This window comes from Cimex lectularius, unplaced genomic scaffold (genome assembly GCF_000648675.2).
Source record: "Cimex lectularius strain Harlan isolate CLEC.00 unplaced genomic scaffold, Clec_2.1 scaffold9, whole genome shotgun sequence".
Classification (NCBI taxonomy): domain Eukaryota; kingdom Metazoa; phylum Arthropoda; class Insecta; order Hemiptera; family Cimicidae; genus Cimex; species Cimex lectularius.
The window spans coordinates 988055-1013303 of NW_019392733.1; the positions used below are offsets into that span (position 1 = coordinate 988055).

At 33.7% G+C, this 25249-nt stretch overlaps 1 protein-coding gene across 2 annotated transcripts in view; it reads left to right on the forward strand.

The window, feature by feature from the left end:
• The first annotated feature begins 4485 nt into the window (after window positions 1-4485).
• Window positions 4486-25249, forward strand: part of LOC106665345 (coronin-6) — a 31710-nt gene continuing 10946 nt past the window's right edge. For both annotated transcript variants that reach the window (XM_014391693.2, XM_014391692.2), the window contains exons 1-9: window positions 4486-4683; window positions 10724-10783; window positions 10857-11054; window positions 11129-11283; window positions 11369-11466; window positions 12170-12348; window positions 12406-12627; window positions 12681-12887; window positions 21960-22181. In XM_014391693.2, the coding sequence (XP_014247179.1) occupies window positions 10857-11054; window positions 11129-11283; window positions 11369-11466; window positions 12170-12348; window positions 12406-12627; window positions 12681-12887; window positions 21960-22181 (1281 nt within the window). In that variant the 5' untranslated portion in view covers window positions 4486-4683; window positions 10724-10783. The remainder of the gene's footprint in view (window positions 4684-10723; window positions 10784-10856; window positions 11055-11128; window positions 11284-11368; window positions 11467-12169; window positions 12349-12405; window positions 12628-12680; window positions 12888-21959; window positions 22182-25249) is intronic.

Here is a 25249-nt window from a genome sequence, read left to right on the forward strand (position 1 = left end):
GTAAATCTACGTCATTCTGTGTAACAGTGTTGTTTCGGACGGATTTTCCCCCGCTTACGATAACGTGAACCGGCGGCAGGGTAAACGCCCCCTTCCAAAAATTGAAGGATTTAAGTTGATACACGGATGGACAAAATAAACTCACCAACCTTTAACCACCAATTTTAATGTATGTTCATTCATTTGTACCGAAAAGTAGGTTTGGTTGTAAAAATAAGCCATTTAAAAAGAACATTTTTATTACCTACTTCTAAAAAAAAATTGAGTAAAAAAAGAAAAAACGTAAAAAAAAACTTTTTTTGTACCCTTTAATGCCGAGTATTTCCACCTCTGGCACGAATCATGTCCGTTGAACGCCTTTACATTCCTTAGAAAAGATTCCTGATAAAATCATGAGAAATTCTTTCCCACTCATCAAGAACATGCGTTTCCAACTGTTCAAGGGTGTTAAGACCTGGGTTACACCGTCGTACACATCGCTTAAGTTGGTCCCAAATGTGTTCAATTGGGTTCAAATCTGGACTTCGAGCTGGCCACACCAAGCACTCAATTCCTACCTCATTCAGGCTGTCATCCACAATATGGGGCCTGGAATTATCCTGCATTAGCAAGAATCTCTCAGCGATGTAGGGAACAAATGGTACTATATGTTCTCTAGTTATGTCTTATAAGAACCTCTGTGCAGTTAGAGGTCTTTGTCACACAACAACCAATTCAGTGCAGGCGTCTAAGGAAATGCCACCCCAGATTATCAACGACCCACCATGGAATGCCACACGAGGAACCATACAGCGTGTAGTGTACCTTTCTCCTGAGCATCTTCATATGAAATTTGAGGCCAATTCTCACCTCATCTGTAGAGAGAACTCGTCGCCATCTTCCAATGTCCAATTCACACGTTCCCATATGAATTGAAGCCTGCCCATTTTCTGAGCTATGGTAAGAAGAGGTCCAAGAGCCAGGTGCTGGGCCCTGAGGTTATTTTCATTGAGCCTTCCTTCTTACAGTCCTGGAGGAAATCAAAACATTTTGTACTTGTCTTATCAGAATTTTCATCTAATTTCCCATAACGCTACGCTTTTGGAGAGCCTGATGATGGATGAGTATTGTCTCTCTCGTCCATAGACCTAGTTCGACCCCTGTCCTCGCCTGTTGTGAAGCCCTGTATCTCTGGAGCACTGAAGAACCCTTCCTATTGTAGTGTGATTTACAGTCACTCTCCTGGCGACTTCACGTTGACTATATCTTTACTCTTTTAATGTTATGACCCTGACTCTCAAATGCCAGGCAGGGGCTATTGAAAATGTTTTAAGAATAACGATATATCAAATGAAATCAACGAAAGAAAAAGATTAACTGAAAGCGATCTTTAGGTGTAACAGGATGGAAGGGCATAATGCTACTTTTTGTGCAAATGGGATTAATCAGTACAAAAGTTAACAACAATATATATATAAATTTATATGTTAACAATATAAACATAATTTTATATGTTTCCAATGTTTTAATTATTTTATGTATAATTTTATAGTTTACCTATATGTTAAGTGTTTTGGTAAATTATCAGCCTATGTATGTTAATAAAATAAATAAATAAGTTGTAAGCCATAACTAAATTTATGATAAATTTGAAGTCACAATGACTCAAGAGGTTTGAGCAGCGGCGAATTGAGTCAAAGGTTGCGCATTTTCATCTCAACCAAGACCTTAGGTAAAATGTATAATTAATCGAAATAATTAATGGTGTCAATTATGATTGCTAAACTTATATGGACTAATATAGGTTAAAAAATTGAGTACAATCTTTATTTTATTTTATTTGATTTGATTATTGCATAAAATGGAGTTGGATACTGATAAAGTAGTTATTATCTTACTACGTTTTGTTGAGGCAAATTATTATTTTTTTTATTTTTTTTTCAAGAGACGAGCAAAGTTTGAACAATAATGATAAGGTGTTGTTAAGTTCATTATGAGAGAAATTTGTACAAAATAAGATGATATTTGTACTGCATCAAGAAGATTAAACACTAGAGATAAATAAACAAAACACCTATCTCTAATTGAGTTATAGTATTTCGAGAAATTTGAGCAGATGTTGTCTCTTTTGAAGGGAATCAATAATGTAAAAGTATACAATTTTTAATGGGTTTTCTGATCTAAATTAGTATAGAATTGAGATTCCAATTTTCATGGGTAGAGCCTCATCGGAAATACTTTTCTCAAGTTGATTTGAAAAAAAAAGAAGAACAATACAACAAAACATGAGATAAATCCTTTTCTCTATTAAGGCAAGTGGAGCAAAGACCAACCTGGGAGAATTTTTACCTTTGTCCATTTAAATACGCCATTGTGTGTGGGTCATTGGATACCTGTAATTGGCTGCACATCCTAATTAATTTATAATCTTTCCAGTGTTCAATATATGTTTTTGTACCACCCAAATTATCGTTTTGGAAGCAAAAATTTGAATGGGAAGTAATTGCCAGATCTATATTTAATGAGTAATATTCAAATTTTATAATTAAATTTGAATATTTCTTTTATTATTGTAGCGACACATGATTCCAGATATGTGGGACAGCAATCTTCTTGAGAGATTTTTTAGTGTTTATACCCAATTGAATGGAATATCTTTTTTTCACCCACATGTTGGATCAGACCATTATAACAATGTTTCTGGATAAATTCATCAGGGAGGGAGTGCAGTTTTACCCAGAACTTTACCATTTGGTCAAAAATAGTGACTTTTAGCGGTATGAAACTGGTCTTTGTTCGAACGTAGGCACTACAGCAGTTTTTTGGTAAATGTAAGTCTTTTCAAATATATCTGCAAAACAGGGAGCCCAGATCTCTCCCCCATACAGGAGAACTGAACGAACCATTGTTTTAAACAATACACCTTTATCAATACATTTTCGGGTTTATAAGAAGCAAGTTCATTTAAAACTCTAAGCATTGTAACAATACTCTTCATGACAAAGTATTTTGCTGCTTTTCTGAATTCCAGAGGATGAAGTCTTTAATCAAGATATACTTCATTTAACTTATTTAATTCATTAGATTCCGTGGTCCGATTGACCAAATAATATCTTTCAATTAATTAATCTTTATGTAAGGTATTGGTTGAGATAAAAAAGTTAGCATCACCGTAAGTTCCCATCTGTTTCGAATTTTCCCTCCTTAGTTAGTGTCCGAGTGGATCGAAGTACGATAGCTCAAGTGGTAGAGCAGTGGTGTATTTAGCCGAAGGTTGTGGGTTTGAATCCCGCTCGTGACGCTGACTTTTTTTGTCTCAACCAATACCTTACATAAAGATTAATTAAACATATAGCATATAATATAACATATAAAACATTCATCACATTCCACACATCAAACATTTTTACATAGGCTAATTTTTCAACTATTTAGCTTTCCTTTTCCATTTATCCCCGTTTGTATAATCCTGAAAGGATTATCTGGCCGAACCATTACCAACGTTTATTCCCTTCTTCGGTTCTTTTCACCTCAAAGAAGCCGACTCCTTATACAAAAATGTCCTTCTATACCGACTTCCTTCCCCACCCCTTCAAAATCCAACGTATATAAACATAAAAGCAAGCAAACACTGGCACGCTCAACACGACACGCAAGAATGGCACAATTACGCAGAAAACAAACTCTTTTAGTGAGTAGAAATACTTTGATTGAATATAAAAAATATATTTTTTTTCATTGTATAAATTCACTTTTTTCGACATCCGACATTTATTAAATTATTTATTTATATATTAAATTTTTAAATTATTTATTAAATTTAATTAATTAAATTTAAACAATGTTTGTATATCCCAGGCCCTGAAGATGATCTCAATAAAGATCGAAACGTTGGCACGATAAAGAAAATGTTTTTATGAAACCTACATCACACCAGACCGCATCTCACGATTTCCGAATAATAAATAAGTACATTTTGTGTGGTAGATCTGGCTCTTTGAAGTTAGTCCAATTGGTTCACGTTCAGTTAACCATGATTTCACCGGAACGACACAGCAAGCATAGACATATCGGTTTGTATACAGCGAACCTCAAAATTGTAATTTTTATGAAAAAGTTGTAGATTCCGCTGAAAGATTTCACTAAACTTCTCATGCAATCTTTATTTTTAATCGTTTTAATTAAAATTAATTATTTTAAAAAATTCTAATTTAGAAAATTTATAAAAAGATCCGGCCTTTTGTAGTTGGCCCAATGGGTCACGTTCAGTTAACCATGATGTCACTCGAACGTCATAACAAGTATAGACATGTCGGTTTGCATACAATGAACCGTAATATTGTTGCCAAATTTTGATGAAAACTTATGGATTTCGCCACAAAAAATAATTGTCGGATTGACGAAAACTATCCTTTTTCGTGTGTTAAAAGGATAAAAGCCCATAAAAAGCCTAAGTGTGGGAAGTGAGCCGGTAGGTTAACCAGCAACTCTCATTCCGAACCAGCTGATCGATTGTTTGATTTTCAGTAAACAGTCAGTTTCAGTTGTGAGAAAATGTTGGGACGGGATATGTAACTCGGCTCATTTCAAAGACTCGACGCAGATAACAGGAAGATCTCGGCATCATTATTTCAAGATCCGTTGGTGTGAGGATCCCCTGGAAATCACCTTTCATCGGGTGAACGTCCGTTTTCCCGAGTATCGGTAAAATTATTCATATTGCCAAATAAGGATATGTGATTCTGGGAATCCTATACCTCCCCTTATCATCCCCAGCCTTTGACCGATGTTTCTTCGCGGGGGATTTGTTATTCCACGGACGGAACGAATCAAGTCCTTATTTATTTTTATTTTAACTTGCCTTTTTTTTCTGCCTCTTTTTTTTTTAATTTTGCTTTTTTTTCATTTTCGGCCAGTTTTGTTGTCACCTCGGTAGTGGTACTTTTTCGACCATAAAACTTTTGCATTGCCTTCCCGCCGCCCTTTAAATTTTTTGTGCATTACCCAGAGCGGATCGACTAAGTTGGGAATCCTTGCAGTTTCGTCCTGAGCGAAAAAAAATTGAAATTCCTCACCATAGCACTGATCCACTACAGTTAAAAAACAAATTTCCACCCGACGAGAAAGTAAAATTTAGTCTCGACCTTTTTTTAAAATTTATTTATTAAAAGTGTTAATTAATTTCGCCCATTACAATTTCCTTTTTTAAAAATATTTTTAAATTTTTATTAAACGACAATTTTTTACATTTTATTCATAAGCCTTAGTCATTAAAAATTTCTCCGTTATCGTCTATTTCTAAAAGATGAATCATTTCCAAAGCGCATTTAATTGAGTTTGTGTGCCCCTTCCCTTTTTCGTTTCCTTTCCTCATTCCCCGCATCTCAACCCAAAACCGACTAGAAATATTTATTTTTAGTACTGAATATTCATAAAAACGGGTGAAACCACAACGTGGACGCCCGTTGCAAGTAGATGTAGCCCAATGATCCCTGCCTGATTCGATTTTCCCCTTTTATCACGCAGTAAAAAATATATAAAAAAAATAATAAACACGTCATTAAACTGAAAATAACCACTTTATTTATTGTTGTCATTATAAAGTATTTACGGTTAATCAGTCCTTCTTCTGTTTATAGAAGTGAACAGTTATTGCCCTCCATAATAAACGTGTCTAACGGATTATGGTTTACTTTGTGCACTATTTACATGCCAGTGGCCCAATTTTTTTTTTACATTTTCTTCTTTAATTTTACTATTGTAACTAAAACATTTTTTTGGACGATAAACTAGACTACTTAACAATCCCCTTCTTGTAATTATTTCTTTAAAAAAAAAGAGGCATTGAAATAACAAAAAAATGACTATTTTGAACACTGAAGTGCATTCATGTACACTAATAGACTCGATAAACAGAGGTTTTATTATTGTTACAAAAGAGGCCAATTTACAAATGAATAAGACTACCTCTTAATTTCAATTAATTATATTTTTAATCTAAGGTCTTGGTTAAGATGAAAAAGTTAATGTCACGAGAGGGATTCGAACCCACGACCTATGGCTCAATACACCGCTGCTCGAACCTCTTGAGCTATCGTGAGTTAGATCCACTCAGACACCAACTCCGTATCTGTATATACAACCTTTTGAATTTTCGCTCTTTCCTCTCAACTAAGATTTTATATAAAAATTATAATTAATTGAAATAATTAATACAATCTATTATGACTCCTAAACATATGTGGGCTACCTCTGATATTTAACCCTTTTTTTGAGGGGGGATAATTTAAAATTCTAAATATTTTCTCCACTGTCACATCGTCGGCATTGTGCAAAAGTAACAAATGTAAAAAATTGCGTAAGCTCATTGTAAAATTTCCAATTTCAGCGGTGTCAGCATTACTACAATAATTGGTCAAGCGGACCACGAAATTAGTGAAATTACTACAATACTTCAATCTCAACATTACTTTCTTTAATCTTTTCTTTATTTTGAAAATTTATTGTAAGTGGCCTTACTCAGTTGGTAGCAATGTTACCAGCTTACACCTCAGCATAGCAGCTTGCCTGGGTTAGTAGCAATGTTACAAACTTACACCTCAGCACACCTGTATACCTGAGATGGTAGCTATTACATATATACTCTAATTTATCTTAGGTACTAACAATGTTACCAAATTCCAATTCAGGATAATTGTCTGACTGAAGTGGTAGCATTGTTATCAACTATACCTCAGCATAGTCACCTTCATGAGATGGTAGCAATGTTACCACTTACAACTCAGCAAGTGGCCTACTTGAGGTGGGAGCAATGTTTCTAACTTACACCAAAGCATAGTTGCCAACTTACACCCCAGCAACGTTACTTAACTTAGGGTGTAGCAATGTTACTAACTTACAACTCGGCATAGTGGCCTACTTGAGGTGGCACTCTGCTAAAATAGTTTATTATAAGCTAGCGAATCCATGGGAAAATTACTATTTGACTACTTTGCCTTTCATTTTTGTCACAGTAAGCTGCAAATCCTCATATGCAGTAAAACAGTGAATATTTCAAACTAATTTTATTACTTTATATAAAATTTTGAAAATTGTATCAATGTCAATAAACAACATTGTTACATTTATTGTTCTAATTCAATTTAAAAAAAAAATGCATTGTGTAAAATTAAAGTTCAATCAGTTTTTTGTTTTCTTTCCTGGAAACTATTCCACCATAATTTGAAAAAGCAAGAAAAAAACCACAGAAGTTGGGGATCCAGAATATTGTATGGAGTACTCAATCCACCTTCGTCCCTGTTTCACTATACATTCGCACTAATAAGTACATTCTCAGTATAAACAAAAGGATACACAAAATAAGATATCTACAATAAAACAGCCCTGTTTCTCCAAAATATGGAATGGGGAGCCAAAGAATTGCTGATTTGCTTAAGTGCAATTTTCATATCGAGTAGTATTCCTACATGCTCTCTATAAGGAGCCATGAACGACATCCTACAGTTGGGTGGGAGTCATTGATGAATCTTTGTCTCAAAAGAGCACTGAAAACTGTGAAAAGTTCAAAATAGTCTTGCAGACCAGAACAGCAAGGATAGGTAGGTCAAAATGATAAGAAAAGTAAAATTTTTTAAAAATGGTTTTATTCTTTACTTATATAAAATTTTTAAAATCATTTGCTATGATGATTGATATTTTATAATATGTAATGGAATTTTTTTCTTTCAAACAATTTTATATCAATATATTTTTTTAAAATTGCCCTTGAATTTATATATTTGATTACACTTTATTATTAAATTTCTGAAGGGGGGGATAAGAAAAGAAGCCATTCTATGATGACATATCCATCTTATCATACAACCATATAAAAATTTGCTGTTGTTTCTATTGTGATCACACAATAATTTTATCATGAGAAAGTTCCTCAGAATGGAAATAATCTAATATTATAAATGTCAAAGACAACAGATAGTTAATACATTGAAAAAATTAAAGAAATCATTTTTGTTATAATGTGCAGACTTGAGTATTTCAAAACAAAAATCATAATGTAGTAGGTGTGTAGTATTTAGTGACCATTAATTAATGATTACTTAGAGGTTGTGAGATGAAAAGCCAGATTGCATCTCACTCTCTCTAAATAGTAAGTAATAAAATCCAATTTATTTTTAAGCTGAATAATTTATGAATTATTTAAGAGGGATTCAACATGTCTATGATGGTTGCTACGTCTTCAGTTAGTGTTTATTTTATTAAATAAGTATTCATTTCACCTGTAGAAGAAAAAGAAAAAAAAGCCACTTTATTTATTTGTTTATTTTCCATAATAACTAGGTTTTTGTTGGTGAAACAATCATTTTGAGTAATTTTTTTTAAAGCTTGGTTTTAAGTTGAGATCTCACCCGGACAGATGCTTTGGTGGTTTAGAGGTTTGAAGAGAAGGTAGTGGTCGACTGTGATATAAAATAGTTAAGGATGATAGTTTTATTGCTCTTACCACTCTATGGAACTGTATTTTATCGGCTTTCATAATAGTCAACTCCAAATGGTCCATAAGGGGTTTTAACGTAAGGGTCGGGGACTGCGGTAGCCGAGTGGTTAGCATGAGAGACTCTCACGCCGCGGTCGTGGGTTCGATTCCCACCGTCGCCTCTGGCCCTTCTTTCACGATAAACCCCCCCCAATTTGAACACACATATAACAATTGTCACATGGCTAATATACAGGGTGAATTGCTACTCGTGCTACAAACTTCTCCAGTAGATTCTTCACCCTAAAATGAACAAAAAAGTTCATATTGTCCATGGTCCGATTCTCAACCANGGACCATGGACAATATGAACTTTTTTGTTCATTTTAGGGTGAAGAATCTACTGGAGAAGTTTGTAGCACGAGTAGCAATTCACCCTGTATATAGATCATAACGAAAAAAAAAAACAAAAAAAAAACGTAAGGGTCACTATAAAACAGTCATCAGAAGGCTTGGTGAAAAAAGCCTAGTTTCTAGACGTCCCGCATAAGGTTCTCTACTACTGGAGAGGCATTGAATAGAAAGATGACTATTCATAAATTACACACTTGTACACTTCAACCATTGGGGGGGGGATTTCTTCACAGATGAGTGCCGATTTGGTTTGTGGCAATCAGATGGGACCATCTGGAGTATGCTTTGCTTCATGTGCCATGCATAAGTCATACCCTTTTCAAAGACAGTCACTTACAGTATGGGGTGGAATTAAGTCCATACCTGTACCGACCGACCTGATTATCATAAAGAATCTCTGACTGGACTAATGTACATTAAGGAAGTTCTTCAGGAAGCTGTAGTTCCGTTCGCTCCATTTATTTGGGACGATTTCATGTTAATGCAAGGTGATGCTTGACCGCTTGTAGCTTGAGTTGTCAGTCACCCATTTCTTGGATGATGTAGGAATTAGCACAGTGGTTGGCCAGCACATTCTCCTAACATGAATCCTATAGAGCATTTTTGGGACATGATAAAAGAGACGGGTTAAGCATTGTTCGTCGCCTCCAGCAAGCACGTTAAACAGCTTCAAACTGATCTTGTTGAAGAATGAGATTCTGCTTCACAAGATGAAATCCATTCCCTTATTTACTTGATGCCTAGGAAACTTAAGGCCTCCCATGAGGCCAGAGGAGGTCATACACATTATTAAGATCAAAACAAGATAGTTCAATTTTAATACATCAGTAAATGATTTTCTGGTGTTTTGGTGAATTTGCTTTCAACCCACCATAATTAAATAATTTTTATTAAAACTTATGAATTTCTGATCTTGTTTAATTTGGTTTACGTTAAAAAAGTATGTTATAATAAATATAATGATAAGAATACTTAGTTTGAATTAAACAACAAAATAAAAGTGTTTAGTGTTTTTGGTTTTTGTGTGTACATTTGTGATGATGTTTTGCCGAGTTGGTTAGGGTACTAATACCAGTCTCTCATTTTGTGTTAGACTAGACCAGGTCGTAGGTTAATACCCAACATTACTCTCCTTGAATTTTTCCGATTCCTCATCCACAACACCTGTAAATGAAGTTGAATGTAAAGCCCCCCAGTATGAATGGGAATAAAAATTAACCATAACAAATAAATATATTTTTTAAAAAGACAAGAAAAGTACCATATTTTTCAACTTATCCTTATTAACAGAGGACCTTTTCTTGTTTGATTTTTTCAATTGTATATTTTTCTTGATCACTATTCTACAAATACAGATGCTAATTTTAAGATTATTACTAATAAAAAAGTAACACTGTGATGTGTAGTATTTAGTAACGTTAATTAATGATCATTTAGAGATCGTGTGATGGCATAAATTTATTTATAGGTTCAACTTACAATTTACGATAATTTAGAGATCGTGAGATACGGTCTGATGTGATGTAGGTATCTCAATAAATATCAAAATGTTGGCACGATAAAACAATGGTTTTCTAAACCATTTATGTTTAGTGGTCTAATTGGCCATATTAATTATTTTAATTACTTTTTTGTTTTTGTTTTGTTTTGTAATCCTACATCACTCCAGACCGCATCCCACAATCTCTAAATAATCGTAACACTGTGAGTTGAACCTGTAAATAAATTTATGCTAGTATATAAAAATCAATTTCAAAATTAAAATGTTTAAATTTATTGGGTACTTTTCTTGCTTTTTAAATTTGTATTTTAATTTTCTACATTTGTACCATGTTTAATTTTTTCTAATGTTTTCAGTTACTTCGCTTGCATTTCATTCTTTAATATCTCCCCATCAGTGAGCCAGCACAATATAAGGTAGATTTAATATTTAACCCCTTTATATATATTTTAGAATTGTCTCTATTAAATTGAATGTTTAACATTTTAGATGTCTTTCCGTGTGGTTAGAAACAGCAAATTTAGGCACGTTTATGGAACTGCCTTGAAAAAAGAGCAATGTTACGATAATATAAGAGTTTCAAAATCATCATGGGATTCAACGTTTTGCGCAGTTAATCCAAAATTTTTAGCTATTATTGTTGAGTCAGCTGGTGGTGGTGCTTTTGTTGTTTTACCTCACAACAAGGTACATCTTATCAAGTAAGCTTGTCATAATTATTATTTATATAATACTTTTTTTTTTTTTTTTTAAATTGAAAGGTTGGCAGAATAGCAGCAGATCACCCTTTGGTCGGGGGTCATAAAGGACCTGTTTTGGATATCGCTTGGTGTCCTCATAATGATAACGTTATTGCATCCGGTTCTGAGGATTGTGTCGTAAAAGTTTGGCAAATTCCAGATGGTGGTATTTCTCGGTGATTAATTACAACTTTTATATTTTGTAACAGTATAAACAATTTTTTTTTTTTATATTAGTTATGAATATGATTGTTTTTTCAGAACTTTGACTGAACCTGTAGTGGATCTTGTTTACCATCAAAGGAGAGTCGGTTTAGTCCTCTGGCATCCGACTGCATTAAACGTTCTTTTAACAGCTGGTAATAAATTAATTATTCATAAAAGTATTAATAGAATTTCAAGTGCTTATATGACTATAGTTAACCACGTCTGCTATCTCAGACTGTCTATCATCAAAAAACTAACATGGAAAACACATACAAGATTCAAAAAACAGGAACTCTCTTGATATTACAAAACACTTTTACAACTTAAAACAAACGATTGCTATACAAAACAATAATGGGCATAAGGTATCGATCTGTGGAGTTCAATCAAGCATTCCATCTATATCCACATCCAAATTTCTGAATCTAAAATCCTCTGAAAAATGGTAAACCCTCCCTACTATGTATCCAATAGCACGATCCTTATGATGATCCAATGACCTTAAAATTCCTTTTGTGAAAGATGTCATAAAATCCTGATACATAAAATTCCACAAATCCCTTTCATAACACCCAGTTTTAAGCTAAATAGCCCATACTATCCCCAATAATCCTCCCAGGAGATTAAAGCAGCCAGTGGAATTTGCCAAATAGCCAGCAAGCCAGGTCTTGCGACCATTTGAACAGCAATACATTGTCCCTTGTAGAAGTGTTACTGGGTGATTCTTGCACCATAGTGTCACATTTTGTTATGTATTAACAATTTTACTTGTAATATTTAAAAATAAATACTGTTGTAAAAATAAAAACAAAAAAAGGAAAGAGCCTTGTTTTCATTTAATCACGTTTGCTTCAGGTTCTGATAATCAGGTTGTGCTATGGAATGTTGGAACTGGAGAAGTTCTAATTCACATTGATTGCCATCCTGACATTGTTTTTAGTGCTTGTTGGAATTGGGATGGTTCTCAGTTGTTGACTACTTGTAAAGATAAAAAAATGCGAATTATAAATCCTAGAACTGGAGAAGTCGAAGAAGTATTGAAAATGATTATTACATTTTTTGCCTTGAATTTCATAACTTTTAATTTTTAGGAAGCAGTTTGTCATGAAGGGAGTAAAGCGACACGAGCAATTTATCTTAAAAGCGGCCTAATTTTTACAACAGGATTTAGCAAAATGTCTGAACGACAGTATTCACTTCGAGCGCCTGAACATCTCACTGAACCAATTGTTATGATGGAACTAGATACCAGTAATGGCGTCATGTTTCCGATTTATGATCCTGACACCAATTTAGTATATCTTTGTGGAAAGGTATAGATCCTTTATTAAACCCACTATCGTTTATTGAATTTTAATTTTTGTAGGGTGACAGTGTCATTAGGTATTTTGAAATTACCGCAGAACCGCCGTTTGTCCATTATATTAATACATTTCAAACGCCCGATCCACAAAGAGGCATAGGAAGCATGCCTAAAAGGGGATGCGATGTAACTTCTTGTGAAATTGCAAGATTTTATCGTCTGAACAATTCTGGATTATGTCAAGTCATATCAATGACTGTACCAAGAAAGGTGAGAGACATAATTATTAATGATATATGATAAACATGTTTATGCTTTACAATTTTCCTTTGTTAAAAAAAAGTTTGAAAAAAAATAGTGGTTTGGATTGTAGCTCCACTTATATTTTAAAAACGTTTCATGTTTATCATATTGAATATTTAACTCCTTGAACCTTGAACCTTACTAACAGCTAGCTTAACAGTATGTTAAGAATAATTGCATATTATTGATATTTTAAATATATAAAACACATATATGGGATAAAAATAAAACATTAAAAATGGGATTTATGATTACTTACACAATAAAATATAGTTCTAAATAATAATTATACATAATTAATATTTTTTTTACATACAATGACTTATTGCTAAACTAAAAGGGGAATTATGAAGGAGGGAATAATATAAGCCTAAAAACATAATTATTCTTTTACAATTTAAACTAATTATTGACAAAAAATGAACAATTGTTAACAAAAATTATTTAATTAATTAAAACACCGGAAATCTTTTACTGATAGATTAAAATTGAACTCCCTAGTTTGGCTCTTAACAACACTTATTACCTCCTCTAGCCTTGCAGATGGCCTTCAGTCTTCTAGGCATCGAGTAAATAATTGATCGGATTTCATCTTGTAAAACAGGATTTCATTCTTCTGCAAGAGCGGTTTGAAGCTGCTCAATGCTTGTTGGTGGTGGCAAACGATGCCTAACCCGCCTCTTTATCATATCCCATAGGTGCTCTATAGGATTCATGTCAGGAGAACGTGCTGGCCAAACATTGTACTAATTCCTACATCATCTAAGAATTTGGTACATTGGAGCTACATGTGGTCGGGCATTATCATGCATTAACATGAATGGATCGAATGAGACCACATCTTCCAAAACTTCATCAATGTAGTGCAGTCAAAGGTCCATTCTGTATGATAATCAAACAATATGTTCTCCACGTCTCCATGGTCCTGGCATCTAATTGCCACAAACCAAATTGGTACTCATCGGAAAAGAGAATAGCCCTCCCTCCATGGTTCAAGTGTCCAAGTGATTAATTTGTGAATGAATAGCTCTACTTGATGCCTCTCCAGTAGTAGAGAAATTTATGCCGGATGTCTAGAGAGTAGGCTATTCTCTCAAAGCCTTCTAATGACTGGTTTAGAGCTCACCCTTACGTTAAGGACAGTTTGGAGTTGACTACATATCAAGGAAGCTGTTAAATGATAGTTCTGTAGTACGGTAAAAGCAATAAAACGATCGTCTCTAGCTGTCATACATTGTGGTTACTTCTTTCGCTTCAATATAGACTTCCAGTGGCCCTAAACCACTATAGGCCATCTTTGATGGCAAAGTGTGGCACACTCAAGATTTGGGCTATGTAATAAACAGCATTTGCCCAGGTGAGATCTTTAAGAAATAAAATTCAATAATAATTTTTTTACTGTCAATTATTGTTGCATCATTGAAAACATTGAAAAAGTAAATTAATCACTTGACAAGTTGGCTCTGGAAAGGATGAAATTGAACTGATTTTCTTTATTTTTAATCCAGAGAGTGTAAAAGAATGAGTAACACACTATAAAGGTTTAAAGGTAAACAAGAAGTTCTAAATCCCCCCCCCCCCGATGGCTACTAGGGCTATTGCCGGCTCCTCACATTTTGTCTATAGGGCATTAGTTTTTTACCTCTATCTTTGATAGTTAACACTTCTACACATCATTAAAATATCCTAAGTCAATAATCTATCCTGAGCTTAAGGAGTTCTCGATATATGGCTGAGACCCCACCCCCTACACCTACACTAAAATTACTTACAGCCTAAACCTACTGTTAGGAACCTGGCAAGGTGATATTTACCTTGACCCCCCCTTCATTCATCCAAGGTGTACATTCACGTACACACAGTAAAAATTGTGCATTCACGATCCTTAGTTGGTTCGACAGGAACTCAATATTCCACACCGTGTACATACACACTTAACCACTCGTGCAAATAAATACATTCACCCATCTGGGTAGTCATAAGAGTTTTTGACTTTATGCCAGTAACCTTCCCCCTATCACTCTGCAAATACATATAAAATAAACTAACCTAGACAACTTTGGTGTGTGTGTGGATAATGTCGTTTACATTTCATTGAATTATAAATAATTTTTTATGGAAAATAAATAAATACAAGTGTCCGGTTTCTTTTGTCTTTGAATGTGTAATATTGAAGTTATGTGTATAAACAATTGTTATAGATTATCAGATAAAAAGAAAAGAAATAATATACGTAACTTCCTGTGTATAATATATTTATTTTTTTCCATCGTGTTGACATTCCACACCTTGCAAAATTCTCTTCTTCTAAATTTATTGCATGAAAAGCTTTGCTATCTCTTCTAAATTATTTTCTCTCTATTTATTGTACATGAACGTGTAGTATTTAATTGCATGAATCGTGGCTGCAGAGTATAATTTGTGGAAATGTGGCATTATTTTTATAAACATAAAATAGTACGCATATATTAGCAAAAAAAAAAAATTGATGCAGGATGTAATTCTCAATTTATTAGGTAAGAAAGCAGAAATTCTTGGTTTGTTCTTTCTAATTAATTTAATATCAAGTTTGGGAAAGTTTTGTTTCATTGATTAAGATTAAATAATATGAGTATATTATTTAACATAATAATAATATGAGTATATATAAAATATAATTTAAAAAATGAACTACCTTTTATTAAATATACAGTAAAACTTCGATATAATGCTCCTGTTTACAATTATTTCCTGGTTGTAATTCTCCAATAGAAGGATTAATGAACACATTTTTCTAACATTTTTGATTTTTTAAAGTGTCATTAGATGATATGTCAACATTAAATTAATTTTGTGTTCACAAAATTGCAATTTCGACAATTTTCTCTCGCCTACAAAATGTTTCTGTGAATTCGATAACTTGTTTGTTGATTTGAACTTTGATCCAAGGTTTAAGCCTTGCACCCCTGTTTGATGTGTCAAAAGAAAGGGAAAATGAAACAGAATCATGCAAAATAACAGAAAATAATCTGTTTTGGCATGGATTAAAGATGATTTGTACATTTTTTTTTACACAGAAGTAGAAGACGAAACATTCCGAAATATCAATCTACAGTAAAACCTACATATTCAGAGTAATGATGGGGGGGATGAATGGAAAATCGAAAACCCTAGTTAACGGAATTTATTATTTTCATGCATTAATTAAAAGGTTAATCAAGAAGACTTTTATTAATATGCATCTATCAGAAAACATTTTGATTCAAAAATTTCCAAAAGGTCAAATTGAAAAATGGTCTGCAGAATGATGGTTGTAATGAATGGGTTCAATGCAAATAGACTGGTGGAAATTTTATAGGAACAAGACAAATGACAGCATTCTTTGAATCAGAAGTTTGTTGCTCTACTACCTATAGTATACATATACGGATACATACATATGGACTGGATAATTGTATTCCCGGATAATCGAACTCTGGATAATGGAGGTTTTACTGTAAATAGATATTTTGGAATGAAAATAGTTTGCATTAAATAAAAAATAATAGATGAATATTTTAAGCTGGTATGTAGTATTTAGTGACAGTTAATTAATGATTATTTAGAGATCATGAGATGTGGTCTGGTGTGATGTAGGTTCCGAAAAATTTTTCTTTATCGTGCCAACATTTAGTCTTTATTGAAGATGATCTTCAATAAGATCAAAATGTTGACACAATAAAGGAAATGTTTTTATAAACTTACATCACACCAGACCGCATCTCACAATCTTGAACTAATCATTTTAAGCTGGGCTCATCTAACAAGTAATATGTAATGTTTTTAAGTAAATTTAATTGTTTGTGTGTTTAATTCGTACTACAAATTTTTTTTTTAAATTTGTGTTATATTGGGTATGTGCATAAGTTTTTAAAGTTTTTTAGACAAAAAAAAGAAAAACTCAAAATATAAATATAAATTTATTTTTAATCTAAAAAAATTTCTTAGTTTTCTATAAAATGCAGCCACCATTCTGGTAGCAGAAATTTCCCCATTTTGTAAAAGTTTGATCACAAAGACGAGAAGAAATCTGTAAGTTCAATTTTCAGAATGTTTTTGTTCAAAAATTCCCTACTGGTGGTCTAGTGGGGCAACTGTTGCTAGCCTAACTATGCGATTTTAGTCTGAGTAAGTGCAGCTATGGGAGGCGATGTTTTGGGTATTCACTAGGGCTGGACTTTTTTCCTTTAATGCTGCCCCAAGACAATCTAGCCGGGCACAGCATACCTCTGCCATAAGGGTTGGGTTGCATGATATTTCAATAAATTATTCCTTGAATATCCCACCAAACAGATAGTAGGACCTTAAGAGGGTGCAAACCTGCTCTTGACGTCTACAGCGGCGATTCATCCTTCTTGCAAATGGTCCTAACGGTAAAGGACTTCTTACCCCATTGACCAAATAGAAAATAAACCCTTCCAATTGATTCCTATTTAGGTGTGAAATGCAATAAGCCATGCGGTTTTCCTTGTTGCTGAGGGACAATTTATGTGGAAGCCATGAATTGAATTTCTTCTCTCTAATGAGCAGTCTACATAAAATCTCTCTTATAGGTTTGGTAGAGTGAATTTATAGTTATCCTTCAATACTACTGAAAAGTTGTCTCTTTTAAGCTCGTTAGACTTTCCACAAGGCTGGTCTTTGATTCGTCTCCCCTCATTAAGAAAATTTCAAGACTGACTTTTTGTCATTCAGTTACTTTGTTATCACCCAAAATTCCACATAAATTTTGGCAGGCATCCACTGCTCTATGGCCAAGGTCGAACTTGTATAGCAAGCATGCCTAAAATGAATTTTATCTGCTTCATGTTGTACAGCAGTTTATTCTAGACTGACTTTTGGGATCAACTATTAGTTTCTTACAATCTCTTTTAATTTTTCCCACCATAGAGCTAACAGGGCTGGCAGGTAATAAAGAGCCTCCATAAGAGTGAAAAAGTCTTTTCTTTCTATGCATTACATAGTGGAATTTGAAAAAATAATTTTTCATTTTTAGCTGTTTTATTTTTTTCTGGTAATAGCACTTTCTCCACTCTTTATCTTCACTCCATCAAAGTGTCATAACTAAGTTTTATTGTATTTAAATTTTTATGGATTATTCTAGATTAGCACTGTCTTATTTAATTATGAAATTTCTTAGCTATAATTGTTGCACATCATATCCTCCACATGTGTAAGATGAAGTTAATTTTTTTAATTTTATATATTTTTTATTTGTTTATTTTTTTAAAATAGAGTAGTGCTTAATTTTGGGCCTGCTTAATTCGGCTGTTTTGAATAGATTTATTGAAAAGTCTTTTCATGTTTTTTAAAACTTCTAATGTTCTCTTAGTTGTTATAAGGGATGTGGTCTAAGAAAGATATTTTTAATTTCAATTAATTAATCTTTAAATAAGGTATTGGTCGAGATAAAAAAGTCAGTGCCACGAGCGGGATTCAAACCCACGACCTTTGGCTAAATATGCCACTGCTCTACCAAATTTTGCTGCTCTACCAAGTCGGACCACGAAACCCAATCAATATTTTTAATTTTAAATCTTCGCCTAGCTTTTAGCACTTTACTGTATGTTCTTCAGGGCTCTACAAAAGGCTATAGTATATATTTTTAATTTTGGCCAATTTATCATGAAACATATATAAGAACAAGGCACACATTTTTGTACTTACTGATTTTTGGTCAGAAATATACAACATTAAATTCTTTTAATTTTGTGGTAACAACAAATACCTTTTTACTTTCTTCTTTACTTTTCCAACTGTGAAATGATGAGACTAATTGGTTAGGTTAGACTAGTTGGAAATTCAATGTTGCCAGAAGATTTTCCCTTAACCCTCATCCACTTGTGCGGATGGCAGGTAGGCTGCATTTTTAATTTTTGCGCTTATTATCCCCTAATGCGCAGTTAGAGGCTCAGGAATAGCAGGTATTCTCAAAATCTCAAGTTAGATTTTCGACCACTAAAGGATGTAAGACTTCCACCTCCAAACCGCCCAACTCCTTTGTGTCAGTGCATTTTTAAAGTTGTCAGGAGGTGATTTGACAGCTAAACTGCTGTCTTGTGAGCAGAGGCGTGAATATTTTTACACCATTTGAATAAAGAATTTTATACACATTTCTTTATTATTCCCTAGGATTTTCAATTTTATCCATTTTTAGTTGAATAGTGTGTGTATATTAGATCATGTATTGTAGTGTATTTTTTTGGGCAAAATTCCTCTCGAATTTTGGATCAGAAAAAAAAATGCAGTGGCAGGGCACTATACATTTGGATTCCAATATAATAAGATTGATTTATATGACTTTGTAGAAGAAAGCAGTTGTGGTTTCAGTGTCTGTTGACCATGCACAATACTGACAATTGATGAGGTTTAAAAAAACCAAAAAAACTCAATTTATCATCTACTACTGTCCTGTAATATGCTTGTTTTTAATTCCTTTCTGTTAAGTAGGATTTCCTCTTTCTCCCATTGAGTTGTTTTCACAAGTTTTTTATTTTGGCTTGCCTCATACCTGGTCTTTGCTTCCAGTATTTGTTGTGTTGTTTACCAAAGATTCCAGAGTTCTATTTTAATGTGGCTATAGTTTATTCCACAATATGTAAGATCTCTGTATGTGTATGAACCTTAACTTGGTCGTTTCAAATAATTTGCACCTGACAAGTACACCATCGAAGATTTGTAAACTTAACTACTGAACTTGAACTGTAACTTGAAGAAAAGTGTATGACAGGCAAGTGAGGCGACCGAAAATGATTAAAAAAGACAAAGCTATTTTATGCTAAAGCAGTTTTATTGATGAAATCAAAATTTAAACTTTAATGGAGCAGGCAACATTCAGCTTATATTTCAACCTACCTCTATAAGGTCTGCTTATTGGCTTTATCCTTAGAAAGTTTTGGAGACTAAATTTTCATTGAAAGAATATCAAACAAATACCGAGCATTAAATTTGCACAAAACGATATAGTACATATTTTAAAATGACACCAGTAACATCAGAACAGTTGACGACTTACAGAACAAGGTGTGGCTTGACCATCTCAAAGATATTAACAGAGCAGTATGACAGCAAAAATTTGATTGGATACTCGAAGAGTATAAATGGATATGGTCATTCAAAGAGAATAAATGCATATGGTCGCATTTGATGGCTTTCTACCCATGGGTTGTCTAATTTCAAATAAACACATTTTTCAGTGTAAATGTTGTAATGAATGGATGGATTTGTGGTGTAATATCCCCCACAGACCCACTAAACTAGGTTAGCTTAATATATATATTTTAGAGTGATTGTGGGTGAGAACAGGCATAAAATCCCGCTGGCTCTGAAATTTCTAATTGTACATGTATGAAAGTTTCTAATCAGTGTGAATGTGTTTCTTAGAGTGAATGATGGAAAGTCCTCAGAGGAATAACCAGTACCCTGAGACCCGCCAAACTTAGGTTAGGCCACAATATATGTGTGTACATGAACTTCAGACCCTTTTCACCATGTGTGCAAGGAATAATTAAAAATGCTAATAAGTCACAGAGGGCCCTTTTTTCTTGATTAGTCACCCTTTAGTAGGAAACCCCAAAAATATTTCTATTGCAGGAACCATCCAATTAAATTGGATTAAGTAGAACAATTTTAAATGAAGAGCTTAACTGTATTCAAACGCCAGGTATAATTGTATGATTACCTGTCAATCTTTTTACTATTATTGCATATAAATTTTGCATGTAGTCTATCCATTTCCTTGGATAATCTAAGGTAAAAATATATAATATTTGTATAAGATTAAACAATATTGAGAAGTTTCAATTAATTAAGGTTTATAGTTGAGAAAAAGTGAAAGATATTAATTGGTCAAGCGGACTACAAAAACTAGTGAATTTAATATTGAGAAGTGATAACTTTATTTTAATAAAATATATAGTGGATGATAATGATTAAAAGCTAAGTTTATGCAATAACTATGAATTTAGCATTTCAATATGTCTAGATTCCATTCCTTACACTGCATCCATTAACTGAATAATATTTAAAATTGTTCATACCAGGAATATTACTCACATTACAGTAATTGAAATGTATACATACGATGCATTACCTGATTATATTGTATATCTAGTTAGGGTAAGGTATATCAGGGTTTTGTTAGATATCACTGTATTTCTAAATGGTGTTTTTTTTTGTAGGCAGATAAATTATATTTAGTTGATTATTAAGTTTCTCGTGACAAAACTGTGAAGATTAGTAGTAATAAATCTATATAAATATTTATTAATTTTTATGAGTGTGTTTTATGAGAGGTAATTAATATTAATGTCCAGAAACTATTTAGACTTCCAATTATCAGGATAAATTTGCATTCCGAAAAAAATGTATGTACATTTCTACCAACTGTTAAGACATATTTTCAAGTGAAATCCTATCATAAGAAATTGATAATTTGTAAATATTCTGCCCTATAATTTTTCATTGCACTTCTAACACTTTTCTTTTATTAAAATAGCATGTACTTTAGTTTCATTTATTAATCTGCCTAATTAATCTTCCTTTGGAAATTGCAGTATAATTTCCTACTACAATTGCTTATCTTTCCTTCATTCCTACTAAGATCCCATTTTTTGCAAGGGTGTTTTCTTCATCGACTGTTGAGGACAACACATGGAGATATGTGTATGAGAATAATGATTGTCAAATTCTATTGGAGTGCCAAAATTCCTACTAACAATTTTACAATTAACTTCGTTTCTCAACCAGTGCTATCTGGTAGCTTTTATCGCTGACCTCAATTATACGTTTCTGCTTCTAAAGGTATTTTTTATTCTTTTTTCTGGTTAATTTGACTTGAGCATGTTAACTTTAAATTTACAGGAACCTATCCAAAATGCTTTTAACTTGTCTCGTTGTTATGAATATAAAATTGTATCTTGCTAAATGCCTGTATTGGCCTAAATGCTCAGTCAATGTATAAGCAGAGTATTTCTAGCGTTGCTGGGTTTTAAAGATGAGTACAATGTTTTTTCTTTTCAGAGTGAACTTTTTCAAGAGGATTTGTATCCGGATACTCTCAGCGATAATCCTGCACTTACTGCAGATGAATGGTTTGGAGGAAAGGATGCCGAACCACTTCTAGTATCGATGAAAGATGCCCCTTCGAATCAGCCCAAAGCAGAAGTCCGTTTGTTGAAAAAGACAAATATTTTGGACAAGAAGGGTGCCAAAACAAATCAAAAAGTTGAGGAGTCTTTATCAGTAAGTTGTTTTTACTAGTAACAATAAGGTCACGGGTATGGTACAAGAGGCAAGCTTCAGAGCGGTAACATTTAAGTTTATGTTATTGAGTGTAGTGCAAATGGAAGGTGGCAGGGCGAAACAAGTTGCTTCTTTCTCTTCAAAGTTCACTGCTACCTAGGCATTAATTTCCGCTTGCCGCTGTGTGAACAGTCATCTCAAAACTCTTAGAAATAGCAGAAAAGAGAACATGCCTGTGGAATGACAGGCATAATGACCTCAAAAATAGTATTATTAAAAAAAACGAAAAAAAAAACAAAAAACAGAAGAAGTTGTAAACTCAATAAATGATTTCTGGAATATTTAATCAAATGTTTGTATGGACATTCTCATATATGCAAAACACCAAGTTTTGTCATTTCGCAAATTATTAAACAAATGGTGCTACTCTAAATAAACTTATCTACTCTTGTTTATACATATCTAATAAATTTTAAAAAAACTATTAATGTAAGACTGAAATCAATTTAAAAAAAAATTTAAATCAGTTGGAACTAAAGGCTTCATTGAATTCAACCTGTGATGATGGAGTTCCACTAAAAAGTAAAACGAATCTAGAAAAAAATTATGAAATCAACCCCAAAAAGTGCCTGGTTACAACCTAATTACTGGTCTGATTCTCAAAGAGTTGCCCAGAAGGCAGTGGTCCAGATGACGAGGATCATCAATGCAGCCTTCAGGCTTAAAAATTGCCTCAAACATAGATCGCTGAGGTCATCATGACCGCTAATCCAGGTAAACCACAACATGAGCGCAGATCATTCAGGCCAATATCTCTACTACCGGTGTTTTCCAAATTATTTGAAAAAAAAATACTTAAAAGGCTAATGCCAATTATTGAAAAAAAAAAAAAATGATAATAACAATACCCAACCTTCACCGACAGTACTCTACGATTGACCAAATCCACCAAATCATCTGTCATTGAGCAAGCACTGGAAAAAAAAAAGTTTGCTTGGCTATTTTCATAGCCCAAGCATTCGATAATGTCTGGCATGAAGGTCCCATATAAAAATAAGAAATTCCATCCCATCAAATTACTCAAAACTGATTGAATCCTACCTGTGCAAAAGATACTAATGAATTATGCAAGAAGAGAACTATTTGGAATTCAAGCCAATCCATTCAGGAGTGATACAAGGCAGAATTTTGGGCCCTGTCCTATAACTGTCCTTCATTAACGATCGACCAGAAAATGAGGATAATACACTGCAACGTTCACTGATGATATAGAGAATAAAGCTGAATAAAGAAAAATTGGCACATGTGGATTTCACCAACAAGAAAATTAATAAATAAAAGCTACATAAAATTAAAGCTACCTTAATGGTATGACATATGCACGCTTATAAAAAAAAGAGTGATGAGTTCAATTCCAGCAAATGTACTATTGGGTTGTCCGGAAAATAATGCAGGATTTTGGTATTAAACAAAAAAAAAGAAACTAGTTACTTTAAAGCAATGTTCTTTAATCAAAATAATTTCCCATACTCTCAATACATTTCTCCCAACGTGTTGGTAACTTATTAATTCCGTCTGAGTAGAATTCAGAATTTTTAGAATTGATAAAGTCAATAAATGCATTTTCCAGTTCCGTTTGATTTTTGAATATTATGTGTTGTAAGTAGTGGTCCAGGTGTCTAAAAAAATGGTAGTCAGTAGGCGAGAGGTCCGGAGAGTAGGGTGGGTGAGGCAAAGTTTCATAGCCAAGCTCCAATAATTTTTGTGACGTTACACGTGACACATGTGGTCGAGCGTTGTCATGCAACAAAATGGGCCCTTTCCGATTGACCAAAGAGGGCTTCATTACTGCCAATTTCTGATGCATGGTATTAATTTGGTTACAGTATGATTCAGCATTGATGGTTTCGCCAGGATTTAAGAAGCTGTAGTGTATTAAACCAAATGAAGCCCACCATACCGTAACCATTACCTTTTTTTGATGAGTTGGGGGCTTTGGAAAATGTATTGGAGCTTCTCCTTTGTCGAGCCACTGTCCAGAACGTCTAGTGTTATCGTAGAGAATCCACTTTTCGTCACATGTAACAATTCTGGCCAGAAATGGGTCATTTTTGTTTCGACAAAGAAGTGATGCACAAACATCAAAGCGCTGATTTTTTTGGCGATCGTTTAATGAGTGTGGAACCCAATTTTCGAGTTTTTTCACTTTTCCAATCGCCTTGAGGTGGTCAGCGACGGTCGTTTTACTGACTTTGAGTTGCTCTGCAAGTTCTCGAACAGTTGTTTTGGGGTTTTCTTCCACCACTGATCGCAGAACATCATCATTAAGAGAGGAAGGCCTTCCACGACCTTCTTCATCTTCAAGGCTGAAATCTCCCTCCCGAAATTTTTTAAACCACCTTTGCACAGTGCACTCATTAACACAACCCTCGCCCCAGACTTGGTTAATGTTTCTAGCCGTTTGGGCTCCGCTTCGGCCGAGTTTAAACTCGTAAAAGAAAATCGTACGAAATTCTCGCTTTGACATTATAAGGATGACTGAATTATTTCCAAGTAGCGGAATGCTACAGAGGTAAACAAACAATATCATTTGGAAGAGGATTAATAAGTGTTGACATTCATACAAATGAGTAATCCTGTAAACGTAAACAGAATATTTTATATAGATTTTTTTTAATGAAAACTTAAAATCCTGCATTATTTTCCGGACAACCCGATAGTTAATGGGCAGAAGCTCTCCTTTGCCTGTTGAAAGTAAGCTTTTGCTTCTTGGTCTTTAAGACTGGAGGTATGGGATCCAGCTCTGGGGATGTGCCAACAAGACCTACCGCTAAATAATAAAAAGATTTCAAAATACTGGTACTTAAAAAATGAAGACTTCCACTGTCACCTTAAAATGGAAAAAAGAGTATAGGAAGCTATCGACAAAGCCACTTTAGCCCACCATTAAAAAAAATGTCAACAAGCAGCAGTCCACCTGGTAGATGTTGACCACCTAGCCAGACATCTCAAATGTGTCAAGCCATATGATTTATTGCTGGTGCAGTAGTGTGGTGAAAGTGTGATTT